At 35.8% G+C, this 22,541-nt stretch overlaps 1 protein-coding gene and 2 pseudogenes across 3 annotated transcripts; 2 read left to right on the top strand and 1 right to left on the bottom strand.

Annotated features, from left to right (window-relative positions):
• The first annotated feature begins 716 nt into the window (after positions 1–716).
• On the top strand, positions 717–1,542 carry LOC147535148 (zinc finger A20 and AN1 domain-containing stress-associated protein 1 pseudogene; annotated as a pseudogene).
• Positions 1,543–6,631: 5,089 nt separating this feature from the next.
• ARK3 (armadillo repeat kinesin 3) lies at positions 6,632–16,924 on the top strand. 2 transcript variants are annotated; one of them, XM_086646210.1, is made up of 19 exons: positions 6,632–7,161; positions 7,516–7,616; positions 7,759–7,881; positions 8,387–8,572; positions 8,705–8,926; positions 9,096–9,252; positions 9,763–9,912; positions 10,232–10,320; positions 10,724–10,927; positions 11,715–11,861; positions 12,421–12,555; positions 12,650–12,781; positions 13,544–13,682; positions 13,887–13,979; positions 14,347–14,472; positions 14,588–14,713; positions 15,757–15,900; positions 16,241–16,372; positions 16,470–16,924. In XM_086646210.1, the coding sequence occupies exons 1-19, from the start codon at positions 6,960–6,962 to the stop codon at positions 16,628–16,630; spliced, it is 2,769 nt and encodes a 922-aa protein (XP_086502336.1). In that variant the 5' UTR covers positions 6,632–6,959; the 3' UTR covers positions 16,631–16,924. The 2 variants fall into 2 exon arrangements, with proteins under 2 accessions (XP_086502336.1, XP_086502337.1); XM_086646211.1 differs by having other exon boundaries at positions 6,717–7,161; positions 7,522–7,616.
• Positions 16,925–19,769: 2,845 nt separating this feature from the next.
• Positions 19,770–22,023, bottom strand: LOC147535146 (AT-hook motif nuclear-localized protein 22 pseudogene; annotated as a pseudogene). The gene has a single exon (XR_015227319.1). The product of XR_015227319.1 is annotated as an AT-hook motif nuclear-localized protein 22 pseudogene (transcript).
• Positions 22,024–22,541: the final 518 nt, after the last annotated feature.

Below are 22,541 nucleotides of genomic sequence, written 5' to 3'. Positions count from 1 at the left end.
AGGCCCGATTGGTCGGACTTTGAAACTCTTTGTTCATTTGGACGCTCATACTTAATCGGGCGGGTTATTTTAGAAATCAATGTGTCCAAAATCCATCCGAGCCTGTCGAGCCTTTCAAGTTTATCGCGTATTGTACGGTGGGATCTCGAGTTTCAATATTCCCTCCGTCCCAAAATGAATGACCTAATTTCTATTTTGGGTTGTCCAATTTTTAAAGTAACTCGGACTAGTAACCCCAGTGTCTGTTTTTTTTTTTTCGGGCGCCGTACAAGTGTTATCCTCATAACTCATGTATGAACTCTATAAATAATCAAACAACATAGTAAATACCAGCCAGCCGCCTTTCCTGTAGGGGGGAAAAAAATTGAAAGTAAGGGTGGATGATCAATTAACAACGGAGTTCCGCTTATAGATTTCGTCAGAATGTGGACGGAATGTTGACATAGTTGTTTCTAATTAAACTAGTCAAGATGGCAATTATGAACCTTCCAAAAACACGGAATCTTAAAGTTGAAGAAACCTAATTTTAGAAACAAGATCTTCCAGGAAGTTCTTATTCAGTTCGAATTACTAAAAACCCCTTCCTAATCCAAATTTTAGAAACTAAAATTACCCTTTCCAACTAGTATTAGAAAAGGGTATATTAGCCAATACAGAAATTACAATCAAAATTAAACTTGACTAACACCTCTATAAAAACCCAACCATTAGCCATTCCCCATAGTATATTGCCTCATCAAACTAGAGAGAGAAAGCTGAAAGTTGCAGAGTTCTAGAGAGAGAGAGAGAAAGAGAAAGATGGGTGGTTCTTCTGATAGATCAATGAACGAAGAAACAGGATGCCAACAACAAACCACAGAAATCCATTGCGCAAACGGGTGTGGGTTTTTCGGGTCAGCATCAACTATGAATCTATGTTCCAAGTGTTATAGAGATTACCAAAACAAAGAACTTCAAACAACTTCGGCACAAATAGCTGTTGAGAAATCCCTAAACCCTAAAAAATCTCTTCAACAAACTAATTTGACTAAATCGAAATGCCCCTTTTCTTTTGCCAATGCTGGCGAGTCTCCATCTTCTTCTTCTTCTTCCGATTCAATTTCATCGGCATCGGATAATTCGCCGGTGGATGTGAAACCGGGTTCGGGTTTGAAGAACCGATGTAGTAGTTGCAATAAACGGGTCGGGTTAACAGGATTTAAGTGTCGGTGCGGTTTTACTTATTGTTCAAGTCACCGGTACCCGGAAGAACATTCATGTACATTCGATTTCAAGGGTTCGGGTCGTGATGCTATAGCTAAGGCTAACCCGGTTATTAAGGCCGACAAGATAGAAAGATTTTAAAGGGTTTTTTGGTTTCTGTTTTCTTATTTTGACCTTCTGGTTTATTTGAATCAAGTTTGGAATCTGAAGTATTATTGGGGTATAAATGTCTTTCTCATTAAAAAGTGGGTGACCCGATATAAAAAAAGGGACATTTGGACTTCATGTAATTTTCTCTTTTTCTTTTAAATATAGTATTAAAAAGTTGTTTATTTTCAATTTTTATTTCTGTTTTGTTGGTAGGTGATTGAGGAGTTGATAATCCTTGCTTGTCTTGATTAAAATTGTTTTAAGTACTCCTTAAAGTTCATTATGTGTTTGTCCATAATTGATTGATTGAATAAACAATTCAATGGGGATTAACAATGCAAACAAGTAGCATGACTAATGTCACAAAATTATAATAATGTGGCTAGGCCCAGGGGGTTTTATGGGTTTTCTAGGCTGCTTTGAAATTTAGGAAGGGAGGAGCTTCTTGAGTTTTAAGAGCATCTCCAACACTCTCAACTAAGATCTCAAAGATGACGTGACAAGTGTCTCCTTCAGAAATTGTATAACTTATCAATATGTGAATTTGGACAAAAAGAAATCTAAGTCGAGTTAAGTTCATTTTTCCAAATTATAGTACTTTTAAGATTTAAACTTAACAATATTGATAAGAATCAGATATAGATAAATGGATAAATATATGAATTTTGATTAAGCTCCAAAATAATTCTGAAAATATGTTCAATTTTGTAGTCTAACCGGCAAGAAAAGAAAAAGTGAGAAGTGGTATTCCCAAGTTCGATTTTGTTTTGAGGGAATTCTGAAAATATGTTCAATTTTGTAGTCTAACCGGCAAGAAATAGGCAACAGCAAGAGGAGCCAAATCAGCCCATGTTTGCCTTAATCTCTCAAAATATTATCTCAATGTGTTTAAGCAAGAATCTAGAAGAAAGCAGGACTTCCTATCCTCCCCGCAATTGAGACAAACTTTTCGGAACCTAGCAATTAAGAAGGAACAGGGTGCGTACGCTCTGATAATAAGGTTTTGGATCCACAATATATAGTCACACAAAGGATATATCGGAGGTAAAGTAAAAAAGAAATCGATGCTCTTGTAGTAATAAATGGGCCAGACTTTTGGGATTTATTTGACATACTTTTTGTTCGTTACATTGATATGACGATATCTAGAAGAACATTGGTTGACTTTGATTTCAAATCGAAAGCACGAGAAGCTGCAGCTACTGATGCGAGATATTCAGATAAACTTGAGAGATTAATATAGTAAGATAAGATAATTCATTACAAGAACACAATTGACAAACATAACAATATATTTTGTTTACTTCTCAGGGATAAATTAGTGTAGATAAATTCTAGGATGTGAAGTTCTCTATCAGCATCTTCTTCTTTTCTTTCTTCCTCTTCTCTTCTCAACATATGGGTGGAAAAAATACCATTCTAAATTTCCCAAGTAAAATGACACTATGCCGGGCCACTCTTCCGGTGACATGGCCGGGCGAGTTTCTCTCTTTAAATCTCACTTGATCATGTCACCCGCCTGGGATTCACCTCGGTAGAGTGGTCGGGCTCAGCTCATTTTCAAATCAAATGTTAATGACCACTAACGAAGGTGATTTGAACACGCTTTTAGTGAAGATGAGGGCGTCTAAATAATTTCGTAGGCATAAATGTACGGAAGTTCTACATGCTCCCACTATTTTGTTATGTGCAAACACATCTTCTCTTTTTGTCCATACGGCCATACCAAGGGAGAGGTGTGTGCCCATAACATAAAAGGTGTGTGCATAAAATTTCTCGTAAAACTTGGCTATATTGGACATGCTTGCAGTTGGTAAATAAGCCCAAAAGCATCCCATAGCTCGAATCAAATTCAAGTTAATTTTTCGTGATTGGAGACTAGACGCACTATATTCCCAAATAAGGATTTTTTGTTGTTGAAAATATTCCAAGATTAGGATGGTACTGAGACGACTATGATTATATGCCAAAATGATTTTCGAGCTATCTTTATTATGCTTTATACATACTACAATAATAAATCCTTATTGAGCTATTGTGCTTTGTCCAAAAAATTGTTTATAGATATCACTATTGTCTATTTCAAAAAGAAGAAGAAAAGAATAAGAAATCTTTTGTGGTGCCTTTTCCAAAAAATACTTCATAAAATAATTGAGTACTCACATTGCATGTGTACAAATTCACATATTTTAGTCCTATCTATATACTTTATTGTCTTGTTCAATAAGTAAATGATGTATCTTGCTTTCAATCTTTGAAACTACATCATGCCCAAAGTTTTTTTTTTTTGTTGAAAGATGCCCAAAGTTGAATGTCTTAATCAAAACAAAAGTGGAATTGAAAGCTAAAAAAGGAAAAAGAAAAAGAAGCCATCTTTCTAGGGCCAGTTCAAGTGGATCCATGGTTGTATGGCCCATTATCTCTATAACCCAAATAAAAGAAGATGTCAAATCCGAAGTCAGAGTACTAGCATGTATGACTTTGCTAGTGTATTCTTTGAATCTATTGAAGATATGAGAAAAAGAAAATGTAATAACTAAAGTTTGATGACAATCCATGCCTATAATTGAGTTTTTAACATAGGAAAGTTATGAAATATGTATTGAAATTCCAAGTACTACTTCTTTTTTGCTTTCTCTATTTCAACTTTCAATAGTTAAAAAGAAATAGAAAAGATGTTTCAACTTATATGTGTGGAGGGATAAAGAAGAATAAGTTGCTTTATATACATGTACATTTGATTCCATTGTCTTCCATGATTTCTCTTGTCAATCATAGAGGAATGAGAATTCTAACCAACAATTCAAGGCAAGTGAAGTGGAACTCTATGTCTGTTTGATCCAAAGGATTATACATCCTTTGATATATCTACACATCCCAACTCAAGTTGCTTATTTAGATTATTGCTTGAAAAATGGCAGGATGGAACCCTAACTGTCTCTTGCCAAAATAACTTTTATTCAAAATAATCACTATTGAAAAGAAAAGGATGATAAAAAGTCTAACTACGGAAGTCACTTTCCACTCTTTAATTTTGTTCTATTGCGATAAAATATTAAAGTTCGTTCTGTCGACAGACTGTTGCAGTAGACAAACTAACAAGAAAAAACGACAAACTCTACAATAGTCATAACTCTTTTGTCTAGAATTCAATCACGAGAAACATTTATGTTTAATCTGTCTTTGCTAGCTACACCTATTCCTCATACACACTTATCTTTTGAGATTAAATAGGTGGAGAAACTTAAAAGTAGTGACCCTTTATAGCATTTATGTATACTTGCAATAATCATAAACTGTTCATGGGGCCAAAATACCTCACTTACTGGCTAATATTGTGGATCTTGTAGGTGATGCACCACCATTTGGATGCCGACCAATGATCTAATGCTCAAAAGCACCATTTAAGTTGGTAGATTAGAGGTCTAATCATTTTGACATAACCTTGTTTCATCCTTTTTCTTCTTTTATTTGCCCCCTCATTTCATTCTACTTATTAGATCCTAAACTAGTGGTTATTGGTAGAGAGAGGAGACCTTTCTTGTCCTCGACCTTAAAGAGAACATCCACTTAACATCCAACCTGCTGTTGGGTGTCTATGGATGATGGAAATTGTGCTATACACATCTCATGTGCCATGTAATTGAAATGGATGGAGGTGTAATATATATGTGAATCTTACCGTGTTCAAATGAAGAAATTTAGTTCATAAGCTTCTAAATTCTAATCGACAATCGCATACACTTACTAGAGGTTGTACATATTTGTAATTAGATTTCCAAATTGAATTTGATGAAGGCCTCATCTATGTAAAGGTGTGGAGTATTATTTCAGAAAGGACCACTAAATCATTTTACTCTAGTGTTTGATAATTGTCTTTCTTTTTGCCAACACCCGTTAGGCCAATTGGCTTTGCATATAAGAATCCACCATTTATTGGTTTGCGTCAAAAGTAATGTATGAATGAACTTTCATCCCCTATATAGAATGACCTAGAAGGTCTTTATATGGCCTTTAAGGCGGAAAGATGTATTAGGTCATGATAGTTATAGGGGTTATCAATGAGTAAACATGATGTATCTATACTATATTGAATGATTGTTGGAGTCTATGTAAAAAAACAATTGTGTATCTCTTCTCTTGAGTTAGTGTCATCTCACTCTTTTGTTTCCCCTTATCATTCTTTTACGAGGAAACATGTTTGTTCCATTGGTCAAACTCTTTGCATAGAGCAAACAAACAATTTGCATGGAGCAAACAAGAGTTTGCAATGATAAAAAAAAAATCACAAAACATCACGTACATATTTTAAAATATTAAATATATAAAAGTACATCAAAATATTAAAATATTAAATATATAAAAGTACATCAAAACAAATTAAAAATATATCATTAAACAAGATCAAAACATATTAAACTAGATACAAAATATCATCATAACTCTCAGAACATATTTGATTTTCTAGAACAAACAACAGTTCTTAGAAAGCAAACAATTAACATTCTTGCAACACAACAATTTGTAAATAGCAAAAAAAAAGTTTTATCATTATTAGAAAAATGCGAATGTCACCCGCGTGGTTGAATAAATATTTTGGCAGAAACTTCTTATTTGGTGGCTTAAACTTCAATTAGATTAGATTATTCTGATTTTTCAATCATTATGATATTTTGGTGGTTTTTTTGTCATTAGGCTGAATTGTTTTGGCCCAGATTTAAGGGGAAAAGAATTTGTTTTGGCCCAAACAACCATTTTTCTTGTTGTTACAACCAATCTAGATCGACTCTTATTTTAATACTTAATTTTCTATGTGTCAAATTTTAAAACTTCTCTGATCAAAACGCATAGTTTTACAAAATGATTATAAACAAAAGGTGAAAAGGGTTAAAAGTATGAGTTAACATAACATCGTTTCAAATTTACCTCGAACTTCTTTCAATTTCTCCACCTTACGAAAAAACTGAAAATTAAGAAGATGATAAACTTTTCAGAAATTAAATCTTGACCTCACTTTTCATGTCTCTCACTTTATAGTTTTCAATCAACCAGAAAAGGACCAAAATTTGTCCTAAATCTAACCTAAACAAATGAAAAGAAAAAAAAAAGCATAATCCAACTCGAAATTTGTTCTTAACATGTGACCTCTACTAAATAAAGAGAAGATAATTCCAATTTCCACCCCGACTAATTACAACAAAACCATACACGTATTTCTTATACTCCTTCAATCTCGCAATTGTGGTTAACCCCACTAACTTTCTTTTACTTAAGTCAGGCACTTTTTCATAATTTTGCTAAAATTGGTGGAGTAAAAAAAATTATAGAAAAGTTCAAAACTAAAGGGACCCCACCAATTTTGAGACCACCATTTAGCTTCTTTTTCTTCCATCTTTTCTCACTGTTCTAGTCCCCAAAGCGTGACCACTTAACTCTCTCTCTCTCTCTCTCTCTCTCTCTAAAATCGTATTAAGAACGGTTCGCTCTAATCTCCCTCTCTCTCTATTTAGAATCAAAATTAAACCCCAAAAGCCCCAAATTTTTTGATTTTTTTCCCTCTGAGATCCTTTAATTGAAATAAGCTCTTGAAAGAGAGCAAAGAAGTAATGGCTACTGGTACTAGTAGTTATAGAAACGGTTCTTTAAAGGGATCTTTGAAGGTTGATAGATCTTTATCTTTGAATTCAAATGTTAAATCTTCCAACATCAAATCTAAACCAAACTCAAATCAGACATCTACTAATGTTCGTCGGAGTAGTCATGCTTCTCTCGGAGGCGCCTCTAGTTCTGCAAAAGATGATGTTGGAGGTTAGTTAGTTTTTTGTGATCGAAATGTGGGTTTTTAGTTAGAGAAGTATGATTTTGCTGAAGTTTGTGATTTAGGTTGATATGATTTTGGTTCAAGCTTCTGATTTGAGTTGTGGAAGTACTTTACTTATATACTATACCTAGATTGTGCAATATAAGGGATCTCTTTATGAACTTAAGAATATGAAAAAGCATCCATTTTTTTTAAACTACAAGCACTAATGCTACTCTGATAAGTAGTACTAATTACAATCGGAAATGAGCATTTTTTTTAAGGAAGAATTGAGATTTCTTAGTTTAGTATTGCTTAGCATCAATTTTGATTGAATTAAGCTATTTTTGATGTCTGGGTAGTTTCAGGAAGGGTTCGAGTGGCTGTAAGATTGAGGCCACGGAATGCGGAGGAACTTGTGGCAGATGCAGATTTTGCTGATTGTGTTGAACTGCAGCCTGAGGTTCTATTCTATCAACTTTTTGATCATCTAACAGTTCTGTTTCGATATAGATGTTCTCTTTCGTTAGCTGTAGACTGTACAACACATGTCATGAAAGGCTGCTATAAATAATGGTAACTCAGTTTTGTTTGCTCCAATGCAGCTGAAAAGGTTAAAGCTTCGAAAAAACAATTGGGACTCAGACACCTATGAATTTGATGAGGTTCTCACCGAGTTTTCTTCACAAAAGCGAGTATATGAAGTTGTGGCAAAACCTGTCGTTGAGGTGCGTACAATAGAAAACATCTCTTTGTTTTAGATAGCGTCCTTGCATCTAGTTATGTATTGTATAATTTGCGAGTCTTATCTTCTTTCTGATAATATACGATGGTTTTTACATCTATAACTTTGTTTATTGTATTAGTCAAGTGAAAAATATGATCATTAGGGGTAAGGGAAGTGTCTCATTTATATGGTGAAACTCCTCTCTTGTATTTTTTTTTTCTTGTGAATAGAAAAAAGTAATACTATCTTTAGGGAGAGAAAAGAGAAAGTTAGTTTGAAGAAATTAGTAGAATATGAGGTATAAGAATGTCTTAACTTCGTAAGTGAAGGCAAGGTGCTTCAACCACATAAACTTATGAAGGATGAGCAGAATATGTTTCTACTAACGAGTTGGGATATGATATAAAAGGAAATATTTACAAACTAATATATTTAATATTTAAAGGAATAAAGGATTGACTTCTGCAGGGTTCCGAAGTTCTTTTTATTTATTAACTTTTATGTAGAGTGTTCTGGAAGGTTATAATGGAACAGTCATGGCCTATGGACAAACTGGCACTGGAAAGACATTCACTCTTGGACGGCTTGGAGAGGAAGATACTGCTGCTCGTGGTATTATGGTGCGATCGATGGAAGATATTCTTGCTGATATTTCTCCAGATGTTGACTCAGTCTCGGTTTCTTACTTGCAGGTTGTTCGCCTCAAAATTTCTGTTGTTTCTGTTCTCTTTATGTCTTAAGTCTGCATTATTCGAGTCTATGAAACTTGCTTTGAACTTGTGAACACTATCCTTCCTAACGATTCTTTTTGATGATATGTGCAGTTGTATATGGAGACCATCCAGGACCTCCTTGATCCTACAAATGACAACATATCTATTGTGGAAGATCCAAAAACTGGAGATGTTTCACTACCAGGGGCAACTGTTTTTGAAATCAGGGATCATCATAGTTTCATCGAGCTGCTAAGATTAGGAGAAGCACATAGGTTTGCTGCAAACACGAAGATGAATACAGAATCTTCTCGAAGTCATGCTATTTTGATGGTGAGTAATTTGTTCTTTACTATGATTCATGCGTGAACATCCCACCATTGGCAGACCCTCACAAACACACTCCCAGAGCCCCATCACCCCTCAAAACTGAAAAGAAAAAGAAACAAGGACCTAGTGGGATCTTGTTAATGGAGTAACCCAATTTATGCTCTTGGCACAGGTGAATGTAAGGAGGTCTGTCAAGGGAAGAGAGACTTCTAACTCGAGTGAGAACGGAAACGTCTCCCATTTGGTCAAGGGTTCAAAGCCACCTGTTGTTCGGAAAGGGAAGCTAGTAGTCGTTGATCTTGCGGGGTCAGAACGTATTGATAAATCAGGTTCTTGCTGCAACTTGTAGATGCCAATGATAGTGTCTTTTTTGTCGTTTCAATCCTTGAACATCATTTATTTATTTATATCAATACCTTCTCCACCTGCCAAGTAAGCAACTGACTATTGGAGTATCACATTTGTATTATTATTTTTTCATCATTTTATATGCTGGCGGTACCATACCTAATAGTGCTTATACATTCTATACATTATTGTTTTTGTCATTCCATTTGTTCATCTTCTAACATACTACGCTGTAATTTCACTTAAGGTCTTCAATTCTGATGTCTCGTGAAAATATAGGTTTGTAGGCTCCACTCACAAACCGCAAACAGAAAACAGCCACTATATCTGCATGACATGTCAGTTCGTTATAGTTTAAGTTTTCTAAAAGAGAGACACACGGTCACCAAGTCGGGCACTTTAGTACTACAGTATAATGCTTTTTTTTTGTGTCCTTGAGCTAACCCCTCAAACATCTACTGAAGGTTTTACAATCACTTCCTTGTTGGCAGGAAGCGAAGGCCATACACTTGAGGAAGCTAAGTCAATTAATCTCTCATTAAGTTCACTAGGGAAGTGCATAAACGCCCTTGCAGAAAACAGTCCACATGTGCCCGTTCGTGATTCAAAACTCACGAGGTTGCTTCGAGATTCATTTGGAGGTAACTAATTTGTGTTTGATAAAGAATGAGTTCTATGCTCTTATGACTAAGTTCTTGTAACGAAGAAAAGATATTGATTTGCACTTATCAGCAGCAATAAAGATTCCATGTATATTGTATATATTATATCTAGTTAATTAATATCTTACCCGTGAATCTATAAATTTCGTGTACATTGATCACATTTGTGTATGTAAGTACGGATATATGTGTATGTACACAATACCATCTACAAGCATTTTTTGTTTGTATGGTAAATTTTGCAATTCTTATATGCATTGAATGGCAACTGTGGTTGTAACATGAGAAAATGTACCAGGTACAGCAAGAACCTCCTTGATTGTAACTATCGGTCCATCTCCACGCCATCGAGGAGAGACGTCAAGTACTATCATGTTTGGACAAAGGGTGAGTTCTTAACTGTATTTTCTCTGCATAATGTTATTTCTATTCCAGTTGCACAGGAGGAAAAATGTATGTCTCAAGCTGATACTTGATTGTATAGATGCCGGCAATCAGTAAACCCGCCCCATTTAAAAGGACTGTCTTCACCACATGTGGTTTTTAATTATTAAGCATTCCGCTGAATACATGTGTCCTTGTAGTATCGCCTCTAAAGCTTTTATGTAACTTTTCATTCTACTATAAATGTTTGCTAGTTTTATGTGGGTCAAATTGTATTTTGTCTTGTATCAAGTTATTTAGCGTACTTGTTCGGTAGTGGTTTCAAATAATTTTCAGCGGTCTCTCGTACCTAGTTTACATGGACAGGTTTGAGATATTGGGTTTACTGAAGTTTTGTTCTTTACAGGCTATGAAGGTGGAGAATATGGTGAAAATAAAGGAAGAATTTGATTATAAAAGTTTGTCTAGACGGCTTGACATACAATTAGACAGGCTCATTGCAGAGCATGAGAGGCAGCAAAAAGCTTTTCAGGATGAGGTTGAAAGAATAACTATAGAAGCACAAAACCGTGTCTCCGAGGCTGAAAGAAACTACGCCGAGGCGTTGGAGGTCTGTTATCTAATGTTTCTGATATTTTTAATTCTGACAAGCAATATAACTTGTGAAACTGAAGCTATCATTTCTAGTTTGTTAGTATTTTGAAGGGCATTAGGCTGGCGTGGTTGTTTTTCCTAAAGTGGTTCATGAATTTCGTGTAAATTGGCCAGGAAGGGATTGCATTGTTTAGCTTAATACTGAAGTCAGCTAAATTGTTTTGTATCAATCTGTGTATTGTGACGCGTAATAAAAAATTACTCAGTATACAGAGGCATTTATTTTTCGATCACCCACGTTTAGATTCACTGTCACATCTTTTCAAAAACGACGCTTATTATTGAAGTCCCTACATTTTTTGGGTTAATCCCTGTAGAGTGATGCTTAACTGAGTAACTGACAACTACTAAGCATATCGATGCATTTAGTATTTTGATCACCTGGACATTTAGATTCACTGCCACATCTTTTCAAAATAGACTTCTATGCCTTCTCTGCTTTCACTATAGTGAGGACATTACACATGACACGGTGACAGAAATACTCGTGCTAGTGTCTTAGTGCTTGCATTGAATTTGCATGCCCCACGGTGCACAAGTGATTGACATTTTTGAGGTATAACATTAAACTGATGATATAAACTGGAACCAGTATTGGATTATAAATGAAACTTGGGGCTTGAAATGGTGTAGTTAATTTCAGGTGTAGTTTCCATTAGCAGAAATTATTGTTATCCTGTTTAGCGAGGCTTATTAACTTCCCGAGCTGGTTGTTTGTTTGTGTCCCCTGTGGTTGTATATAGACTGAGAGGTTGCAACATCAAAAAGATTATAAGGAGTCAATTAAGAAGCTTGAGGAACAATGGGCAATTACACAACAGAAGCGTGACGAGGAGAAGGCTGCAGCTGAATCCAAAAATGAGTACTCGGATGTGAAGTGTAGCAGAGAGGTATATCTTCTCCACTTACCTCTTCATTTTCTCTTGGTGAATTGTTCGATCCCTCCAGGTATCTCATTTATGTCGTTTCTTCTGATCCTTCTCAAGAGGCTGTGACTTGTAATTCTCTGAAGTATAATAAATGCATGGATTTTCATGCCATACGTCTTTCTCATTCTTTTATGGTTGAAGTCTTACAAAATGCGAACAAATGATGACTATTCTTGCACCGCAGCTGCATTATAACTTCTCTCTGTCATCTTACAAGAGGATGTTTCTATCTCGTATTTCAATTTATAAATTTTAGTGGAATCATTGTTCATGTAGTAATGAGCACTAATTCCATTACTTATCACAAAGTAGCAGTGTATGTTGAATTTTGTTTAGGTGGCCATCACAACCAAACTATTTTGGTCATTATGACTGAATACATGTCGTAATTTAATACTAATTGCGTGATAAATAATACTATTATTTTAGATTTTATACATTTTCTTCCAATTTCCCTGTTGGCCTTATTTTTGTTATTAGTTTTTGAAAGTTTACCCTCATTTATTTTTTCGATCCATAGGGACCTTCTTCATCAGCCTCAGAGGAAATTGTGGACCTCAAACAGTTGCTTCAGAATGAAATTAATTTGAGAAAGGCTGCTGAGGAAGAGGCTAATAATGTAAAAGCTCAGTTAGTGCAGTGGAAAAGATCGGAGGTATGAATTGTATGATCTCTCCAGCAACCGTATATCATCATGATCGTTGATTTAATCATATGCTTCTGAAATATAATTTTTTTTGATGTCTTAGGCAGTTAGGAATGCAGAGATTTTGAAGCTCACTAAGATGCTCGAAGAAGAGGCACGGCAAAAAGAGAAGCTTGAAGAAGAAATAGGAATACTGAGAAGTCAGTTATTACAGTTGAGTTTTGAAGCAGATGAGGTACGTGCCGATTCTTTTTGTCTTGGTATGTTTCCGTTGAAGTATCTCTTTCTGCTCCGGTACGGTGAATCCAGATTTGGGAATGACAGTGACCTAATTTTTTGTCACTTATCTGAATTTGTGCTGCGTACCTGTATCAAAATGTTACTAAGAAAATGAGAATATAAGAAAAGAAGTGCGAAACTGACTAGATTAGCTCGTCATAACTCTATTAATTTATACAGGCAGTTTTTGGTCCTGTGCTGTCAGTACTACTTCTCATGTAACTGATATTCTTCTCATTTCATTCTAAAATAGCTGCAAAAGTATGACTTTGATGATTGCATCTTTGTCCATTGGTTTTGGTTTCAATAAATTGGTTCCATTTCATGATCCAAAGAAAACCTACCTACCTATATGTTTGGTCCCATGTGAGGGTCGTGAGACATTAGCTCCATGTATTTTTCAGCTTCTTTTAATGAACCCCCAATGTCAAGCTTGCCTGGTCATTTTCTCTGTTGGCATTTTCTCGCACGGACATAAATTAGTACTACCACTGCCAAAAAAAAGTAGAGTTCAGTTTTTGGGGGATAGGTGAAGTCAATTTATTTTGGGGCCTGATTTTTTCCATGGATTCACCAAATGGTGGTTGAGATAACCAAGGGACAGGATGGTGTTAATGGGCTTGCATGAAAGTGTGGCCCCACAGCTTTGTAGTTGTCCGTAAAAATATGTAGGCATGATCGATTATTCCGTTATTCAATCTTATTATATTCATTACAGACGAGGAGGAGCCTCGACAGGGGTGTATCTGGCAATGGCTTTACGGGTCTAGACTCTCTTGTGTCTCAAGTCAGGCATTCACAAATAAATGATTCAGAAAATGGCCAAAAGGCACCAATTGCCACTCTCTTTGAACAAGGTAGGCGCCAATGTATCAGATCTCTTATCATTAGTACTGTTTCACGTAATGCTGATTCTTTATGGTCACTATTGAAAATCATATCTCCTATCTTCTCGTAGTTGCTTTATATAACTTTTTCGGGTTTTAATTATTTTGTCCATTTTTCTCATTTATCAAGTTCTTTTCTTTCCATAATATGAACAAATCCTTTGTATATGGCAGTGGGACTGCAAAAGATCTTGTCCTTGCTTGAGTCAGAAGATGCCGATGTTCGAATTCATGCAGTAAAAGTTGTAGCAAACCTTGCAGCAGAAGGTGATTATTAATAGTACTATTAATTCAAGAATCAAGTTGTCTGGTTAATCTGTTCGGAGTGATAGATACTTTTTCTTCTGTATTCATGATGTATTTTTCTGAAGTCTTGAAGGATTTAAATCACGAAATGAATTTTGACTATATAACTCTAGCCGATTATAGTGGGTACAACTTATGAGTGGTTTGACTGTAGCGATTTTATGTACATGGTTCACATGGTGCTCCTAAATCAAACGGGGGAGTGATAATTTTTGTTTTGTTTTTTATTAAACATGACACTGTTATTGTTAATTATATTGACATTGGCTGAAAAAATTGTGTAATCATTGATATTGGGTAGTGAGTGATGGTTTCTTATACTTTCCAGAAGCCAACCAGGAGAAGATTGTAGAAGCTGGTGGTCTTACTTCCTTGCTAATGCTTCTTAGAAGCTCAGAGGATGAAATGATACGCAGAGTGGCGGCAGGTGCTATTGCCAACCTTGCAATGAATGGTAAATATTTGGATTTGATGTAGTTTTACTTTTTCTGTAAATTACACTACATGAGTTGTATCTGTTACTTGAACCTTTGGTTTATATTTGTTTGTCTTTCAATCTGTTTTGGCAGAAACAAATCAGGAGCTTATAATGTCTCAAGGTGGGATTAGGTTATTGTCACTTACGGCAGCTGATGCAGACGACCCTCAAACTCTTAGAATGGTTGCAGGCGCCATTGCTAATCTATGTGGGAATGGTAAAATGCATTCTCTACTATCTTCTCTTTTCGTGTTTGTTCCTAGATGTACTTAATAATGCTCATCAGCACACACACACAAACACACACTATATAGTAGTTTGTTTTACAAGAAATAATTCAAATTAAGAGTTCTGCTAAACATAAAGTTGCATGTTCGAGTATGATTTTAACCTCTCGGGACTATACACCTATACTTGTGAGTTGTGACTAAATTCAATCTTGTAATTCATTTTAAAGACAACGGTAGTAAACATATTAAAACCTTTGTACCTTCAGAATGTGACGTGACTTCTAACACCATAATTCACTGGTCTAAACTTTCATATAATCTGAAATGTGATAGTTACCCCACGTTGACGTACTCGGGAGGATGATGATAACAGCAAATCTGTTTCATTTTATTTTATACATGGTTGCAAATTTTCTAAGGAATATATTCTACTTCAAGCAAATTTTTGTCACAGGAGAATGATTAAGATTTAGGTATTGACTACAATTTAGTTAGGTTGAGCTCCCTTGGACGCTAACCTGAACCAAAACCTACAAATCTTGAGGCTTCTGAGCACAACCAAGTGAATAGACCATGTTTGATTGATGAATTTTTGGATTGGGGTAGGATTCAACTTTCTTGCTTCGGTTAATTTGGTTTGAAATGAGTAACTTTTGGTGATCAGAACCCTTAAAAATGATTCTAAATGGAGTATTAGTTGGGTTCAGGTTTTCAGGGTTATGCAGGTCAAGTTGCAGATCTATTTCATAGGGTGTTCGAGAGTACTTTTTCATCCACTCCTAATGTGGGAGGACCGAAAAACCCTGTGACCATCTCACCAGTGGGGACTTGAACGTTAGACTCAGTTTCTTCGTCCATGTTAAAATACAGCTGAGCAAATTCAAATATTGTCGGATTTTTTGCACGTTAAGAGACTTAGTTAGCTTTAGCATCCTAGAGCTATTTGCCGAGTTGTAGACCTCTAGCGGATTCATCTTTATTTTATCTTGGTTTCCACCATCATCGAAATTTACCATGTTATATTATCCAGATAAGCTACAGTCCAAGCTAAGAGGTGAAGGTGGCATAAAAGCTCTTTTAGGAATGGTGAGATGCGGACATCAAGATGTTCTCGCCCAAGTTGCACGTGGAATTGCCAACTTTGCAAAATGCGAGTCTAGAGCAGCAACTCAAGGTAACGTTTTCATCTTCTCGTTGTCACATTTCATGGCACTTGAACTTATACTGTATGTTCTCATTGCGATGTTCTTTGGCATATTTTCACATGTGATGGAGGCAATGTCATCTAACGTGTTGCACATTACAAGCTAACCTAATTGTATCATATTATAAGTACCCATCTTGGTATGATCGAAACATTAGCTGGTTGTATCGCGATCCTAACTTTAACATTACCTAGTTTTATCAGAAGACTACCTAGTTTTATTACACTCAACGATTACTTAGATAAACATCCCATCAGTGAGTTGCCTATTATTATAACATTGAATGCTGAGATACTTTTCAAACTATAGGAACGAAATCTGGGAAGTCACTCCTGATTGATGACGGGGCACTACCTTGGATCGTTCAAAATGCCAACAATGAAGCCTCACGACCAATCAGGCGACATATCGAGCTTGCACTCTGCCACTTAGCTCAACATGGTGAATTCTTCTTTTCCTTTTTCCTGCCTTAAAATGTGGTTAAAAATTTTAAACTCATGTATGTCTCTGACGTTCATAAAACTATTCTACTTCCCAGAAGTGAATGCCAAGGACATGATTACTGGGGGTGCCCTATGGGAGCTAGTTCGAATTGCACGAGACTGTTCTCGAGAAGATATTCGGTCTCTTGCCCACAGAACTTTAACTTCTAGCCCTACTTTCCAAGCTGAGCTCCGACGCTTGCGTATTGATTTTTAAACATATTCGATATATGATGAAGTCTTGACAGTTTCAAGAAAGCTCGACCTCGCCTCCATGGAAGAAAAATTCATCTGCTACACCGATATATAAGCCCAAATACCAATAAGATTGTTGCTGAAGTTTTGTGATCTTGGGTGTGTAACTAATTAAGCTTTGGTATCTATTTGTTTCGTAATCCCCAATTCGTATTTATTGACTCAAGATTAGCTTCCCAAGTATTGTAGAAATTTTTATGTAAATGCGAAAAATGAAAAAGAAAAAAGCCTGGTTTTTCCGTGGTTTCTTGTAAAAGTGATACTCGGTATTATTTCACTTATTGATCACCCTTCCGTATCTTTCATTTATAGTGTTTTTGTTTGTTTATTGAGATTCCTCGAATGCACTTATGAATATTTGCATTCCCTCATTGTTGAGGATCATTTGATATATCTCCGAGGAAAAGCTTCTATGGTTATTCGGAAGAGCAAAGGTTAGAAGTGGGTTTCATGGACTACAACAATTTGATAGCTTTCCTTCCCAATGAAAACTGGTGGATTTGTAAAGAAATTAGCCAGTTTTCCTTGTTTAGCTGCAATTTTGTTCGAGTAAGCTCCGAAGAGCAGCTTGTGCAGAATATTTGGAAGTGTTCTAGGGCTTCTGCTGTTCCCTCGGCTATATATATAATATCTATATATCCCCATGTAACCGAAAATACTGATGTCAAGTCGATATTGGATTAGGTTGGAATAGTATCACTTCATTTATGCAACAAAATTCTTATTTTACAAAATGAATAAAAAGATTTTCCAAATGAGAAGGAAAGAAAGGAAAAAGAAGAAATAATAATGAGATATTGATACATAAGACATATAAGTGAAGAATCTTCATAAGAGCCCCACAAAGTGAAGTGTTTCATAACATTGAAGAAAGATTAACTCAAACTACCTTTCCATATCCAAAATTAAAATTAAGAATAGATTACCTAACTACTTTAATCCTTATTTTTACATAATTGTAATTGAGAGCAGAAAGTAGTGATAATCTTTCAAATGAGAAGAATAAAGTCTTAGTGTGGAGCCTAACATCAATTATTATTTTAGGTTAAATTTATGCTTACTTCATGAGTGGAGAGTTGTACCTTAAACTCATCAAACATAATTGCAGGTGACACAATGATCGCCGATGTTACTTAGAGGTAGAATTGTGTTCGTCAAGAGACAAGTCGTGTTGAAGTAACACGCACAAAACTCAATAGTTACAGACTGATTCAGACTAGTCCATGTTACATATGAGAACCTAGTTATTATTAATATATAAAGAAGAAGAAAAAGCCAAGAAGGTTCAACTAGGTAATGGTGTCAAACAAAAAGGAACATCATGATTTTGATCTTAAGAAAAGAGAAGGACATCATGAAATTGTTTGTGATAAAATCAAATACCACCTTACACACAAAAAAATAGTACATAAATTTTTTAGTGTGAAATGTAGTGTAATTGTAACTCCTCATTCCTTAGCCGTTGTCGCCTTGTTGGTATAGTCTTGCTTTTGACCCCCAGGGCCAAGTTTGATAGGTACAAAGTTTTATTTCTGGAAGACTTTACAAGTGCACTCAAAAGGCATTTGTACACTTACTAAGTTTGTGCATGCACCAATATACCAAACTCTATTACCATCTCTAACGCACAAGCTTTAGTAGTTACCAGTATTGTCATTGCTTTTGACACACCCAACCCCAAGTCCAACATGTTCCGAGGTTTGTTTCGGGTGAAGACTTCACGAGGCCTACCCAAAAAGTCTCAAGACTCACTTAGCTTGAGCACACACATATAGTCCCGACTCAAGAAGTTCTACCGGCCGTTGAAGTGGACTATCAAAGTAGTAAGCTAGGTTAAGAATTCAAGTATGGTTTTCTTCCTTAAGTTTCTTGAATCGTTTAGGTGCATGCAGGTAGGGATTAGCTTAAAAATAATTATTGAAGAACTCTAATATAAATTGAAAATTATAAGCAAACAAATATGACTTTTAAGTTATAGCTAACCCAACCAACATTTCACACTCACCCACTCTCTCTCTCTCTCTCTCTCTCTCTCTCTCTCTCTCTCTCTCTCTCTCTCTCTCTCTCTCTCTCTCTCTCTCTCTCTATCTGTTAAACCAATTATATGTAAAAATAGGTAGTGTTAATAAAAGGTTTGGAAGACTTAAAGTATCAAAGAAGCATGGCATGAGACTCTATCTCTCTCTATCAATGATGGAGAACCTGAGGTGGTTCATTTCTTAAACAAGTTCCAAACTAATACACACTATAAAATTAATGATATATGGATAAAACTCAATTTCATAATCTTAATTATTAATCATCACTTACCTCCTCCTCACTTATTATCCATGCATCATCTTTCCTCTTCTTAACTTCTTTCATCATCTTTCCTTCTCTTTAGCTAGCTAGCTTTTATGTTCCAACCAACAACCTATATATTAACTAGAGAGAGAAAGAAAGAGAGTAGAAGGAAGGAGGATATATACTAGTACTAGTTATACTTACTTTAACGCTCACAGCCAGTGTTTGTCGTAGCTATCTAGCTAGTTGTTGGTTACTTTGCCTCGAAAAAGAACTTGTTCAGAACACTGCACGTGTGTGTTTGTGTGTAAGTGTAACCCACTCCCCAATACCCCCATCTCTCCCTAAACCCTCTCTCTCTCCTCAGTAGGATCCTCCATTCCTTCTTTCCTCCCCCATAACATGATCTTATTACCTTCAACTTTGATGAAAACCTAAAAAAAGAAAAACACCCATACCTTTGCATTTGCATAATTTGTGTAAACATTTTTCTTACTTGAATAAGAATATATATAGCTACTATCTTTTCTCATTAACACTTACTTTCCACAAATTAACAAACAAACAACAATCACAAAGAAAGTTTATTTATTAGCTAGCTAGGTCTATATTTGATGATTGATAGCTAGCTTGCTTGTGGGTTCATTTGCCTATGTGTGTTTTTGTTTTGTAAGTGGAAATCAGCTAATGATGTTCTCATGATATATGAAGTTAATTTAAGGAATAAATACTCTCTTTACTTTTTTTGTTTCTTAATTAGGGTTATGATGAAATAGTAGTAACTAAAATTGAAAACTAATAGTATTAGACAAACTACATTTAGACCAAAAATAACCATCAGATATTTTTGCAAATTAAGTGAAAAATTTATAATCAAACAAGCTAATAAAATAGCTGCAAAAACAAAATTGAAAAATGTAGAAGATAAATAGATACTGATCAAACAAACTGAAAAATTAGAGATAAAGGTCATATTCTTCTTCCTTTTTTTTTTTGCTTCTTTCAACCAAGGATGAGGATATTTGAGGGGCAAGTCTCAATATGAGCTTCAATTAATATATCTAATTCACATAAAATCCAACTCACCAAGAATTCTTCTTCTGTCCAGAGTCCGCCTAGTTTTTCTGATGACATGATATTCGATCCCATTGATATCAATCATTCAACACGAACACCAAAGCTAATTTTGGAAATAAAGAAGTATCCAAAGACCAAATCATCAATAACCCTTCTCTTGAAGTAGTAGTATATTACTAGCTAGTCCAATTTCTTCTCAACTTGATCAAGGAATCATACTGTGGGAGGACATAGAGATGATCAAATGATAAGAGAAACAAAAGAAGAAGAAGAAGTGTGATTCTTGTGTAGTAGTAATTGGGTTAAAATGGTGGGCGACTAGTATTAGCCCAATAAGCTTGATCATTTGGCAATTGATTCAGAAGGTTTGGTGGTAAGCCATGAAAAAGAGCTGAGTTATTAGGGTCTGGTAGAAGTTGTTGTTGTTGTTGTTGGTGGTGTTGTGGTTGACCAACCATTCCACCGCCCGGTGATCCTATTCCCCCGCTCGTTAATGGCAATGGTTGTTCTTCTTCTTCTAAGGGGAGTCTCTCATATGCAGCGTTACCAAACGATGCAGCCATAATTACGACCGGACCTGCTGCTAGAAGTTGACCAACAACACTACCACCCACCACTTGACCTTGTCCTCCAGCCAAGTAAATGGTTAATCCTGTGGCGGACGGAGGAGCTGGTGGTGGTAGAAACGAACCCGAGAGAGACAAGATCTCGAATCGGCCATGTAGTGTAACAACTGCACCCGGTGCAGCTGGTTGCCGGAGTGTAACATTTGTTACCGTCCCACTTCCACTCAAAATACAAACTCCTCTCTGTCTCCGCCTTGAAAACGCAGCGACACTTTCACCCACATCGCATCCATTAGCGATCTCCATGACATGAGCTCGAAGTGCATTTGCACTATCCCTAGTTATGATGATTGGTGGTTTAGGTTTATTCTTCGAACCGGCAGGTCTACCTCTTGGTCTTCTTGTGATCTCTCCTTCTCCTGTCACTATATCTTGTCCATCACTGTTATCGTCTCGTTCACGCTTTTGACCTCTTAACCCACTGCTTCCTTCATCATCTTCTGAATTTTGGTGTTGTTGGTGGTGTTGATGTTGTTGATGTTGGAATTGTTGTTGTTGATGATGATGATGTAGATGGAGATCTCTTGTGTGAAAGGAAGGTGGAAGTGAATGACCATGAGCTGATGATGTTACTTGATCCATAAAAATCAAACCCTTTCTTTCTCTTTAGTCTTTACTTACACCAAACTAAGTATTAGATTTTGATGAAATCTAGAGACAAGTTATACAATACTTGAGTTACTTAGAAGAGAAAGATTATGCTTCTTGGGTATCTCTCTTTTTGATCAATTGTTTGATGAACCAAAATAACTTGTTTAGGTTTTCTACTACTCTTCACCAGCTAAAGAGGAAAGTTTGAGCTTCTTTTGTGCATAATCCACCAATTCTCTATCTGAATTAGTCATCTTTTTTCCTTTTGGGTTGATCTTCACTCTAACTGGCTCTTCTGTCTGCTCAATTTTTCTTTAGGTTTTGGGGTTTATCATTTGTTGTGTGTTGATACTTCTGTGCTGTTGAAGGGTTGTTTGAGAGAAAGAGAAACTGAACAGAGAGAGAGAGAGAGAGAAAGTGAATAAATAGAGAGAGAGAGAGAAATGGATTGAGGAGCAAATGAGAAATCGTATTTTGGGTCCCTTTCGTTGGGTTAAGTATGGTTTAGGGTTGGGTGAGTGAAACCTGGGCTATTGACTTGAGTACAAGAAAACACATGGAACCGAAATCTTATGTGACTTGTCGTGATTCGCCATTTAGTGGATCAAAATCATCGAAAATACATATCACAGCAATTCATATAGAATTTCTGCTTAGAATTAGCAAGATTTTTCAAATTCTCCTTAGAGTCTACTTAATTTTTCTTGTTCTCTACCATTAGTCTTGGACTGTTTTTCTTGTTCCATACCATTTTCTTTTCGCTTGCGTATGAGACATCGTGCACAAGGCTAGGGCGGTGGATGGGTCCTACTCTTTATCTCTCTCTTCTTCCCAACACCACACGTGCTTCCTCTCTCTCTCTCTCCCTCTCTACATTTTTAAGAAACTATAGACCTCTAACTTACTACTCCACCATCTCTCTCTCTCTCTTCACTTCCACTCCTAACAAAAAAGAAGAACCTTCTCCTCTATCCATTTTGAAACACAAGCTCATCTTCTATCTTCCTCTTCACAAAGGATTATTTAACAACTTCTTATATATTGCTATAGGAACTTCAATTCCTAACTAGTAATGAAATTCTAGTACAATTTATGTTCATAGTTGTAGCTTTTAAATTTGTGACTACCAAGTTTTTGTAAGACTAAATCTTGAAATTATAGATTCATAGTCTAAACATCATTTTCAATGGGTTTCTCTCAAATTTTGATCTTGTCATTAAAATTTGGAAACCCACAATCAATCAACTATTCTTAAACCGAAAGTTGTAGTTTTAATTCATCAACTTTAAGTAGAGA

The sequence above is a fragment of the Eschscholzia californica genome, unplaced genomic scaffold (genome assembly GCF_041429995.1).
Source record: "Eschscholzia californica isolate CP2 unplaced genomic scaffold, dmEscCali1.0.p SCAF_6, whole genome shotgun sequence".
NCBI classification, from domain to species: Eukaryota; Viridiplantae; Streptophyta; class Magnoliopsida; order Ranunculales; family Papaveraceae; genus Eschscholzia; species Eschscholzia californica.
This window is presented reverse-complemented; position numbering and strand designations above follow the sequence as displayed.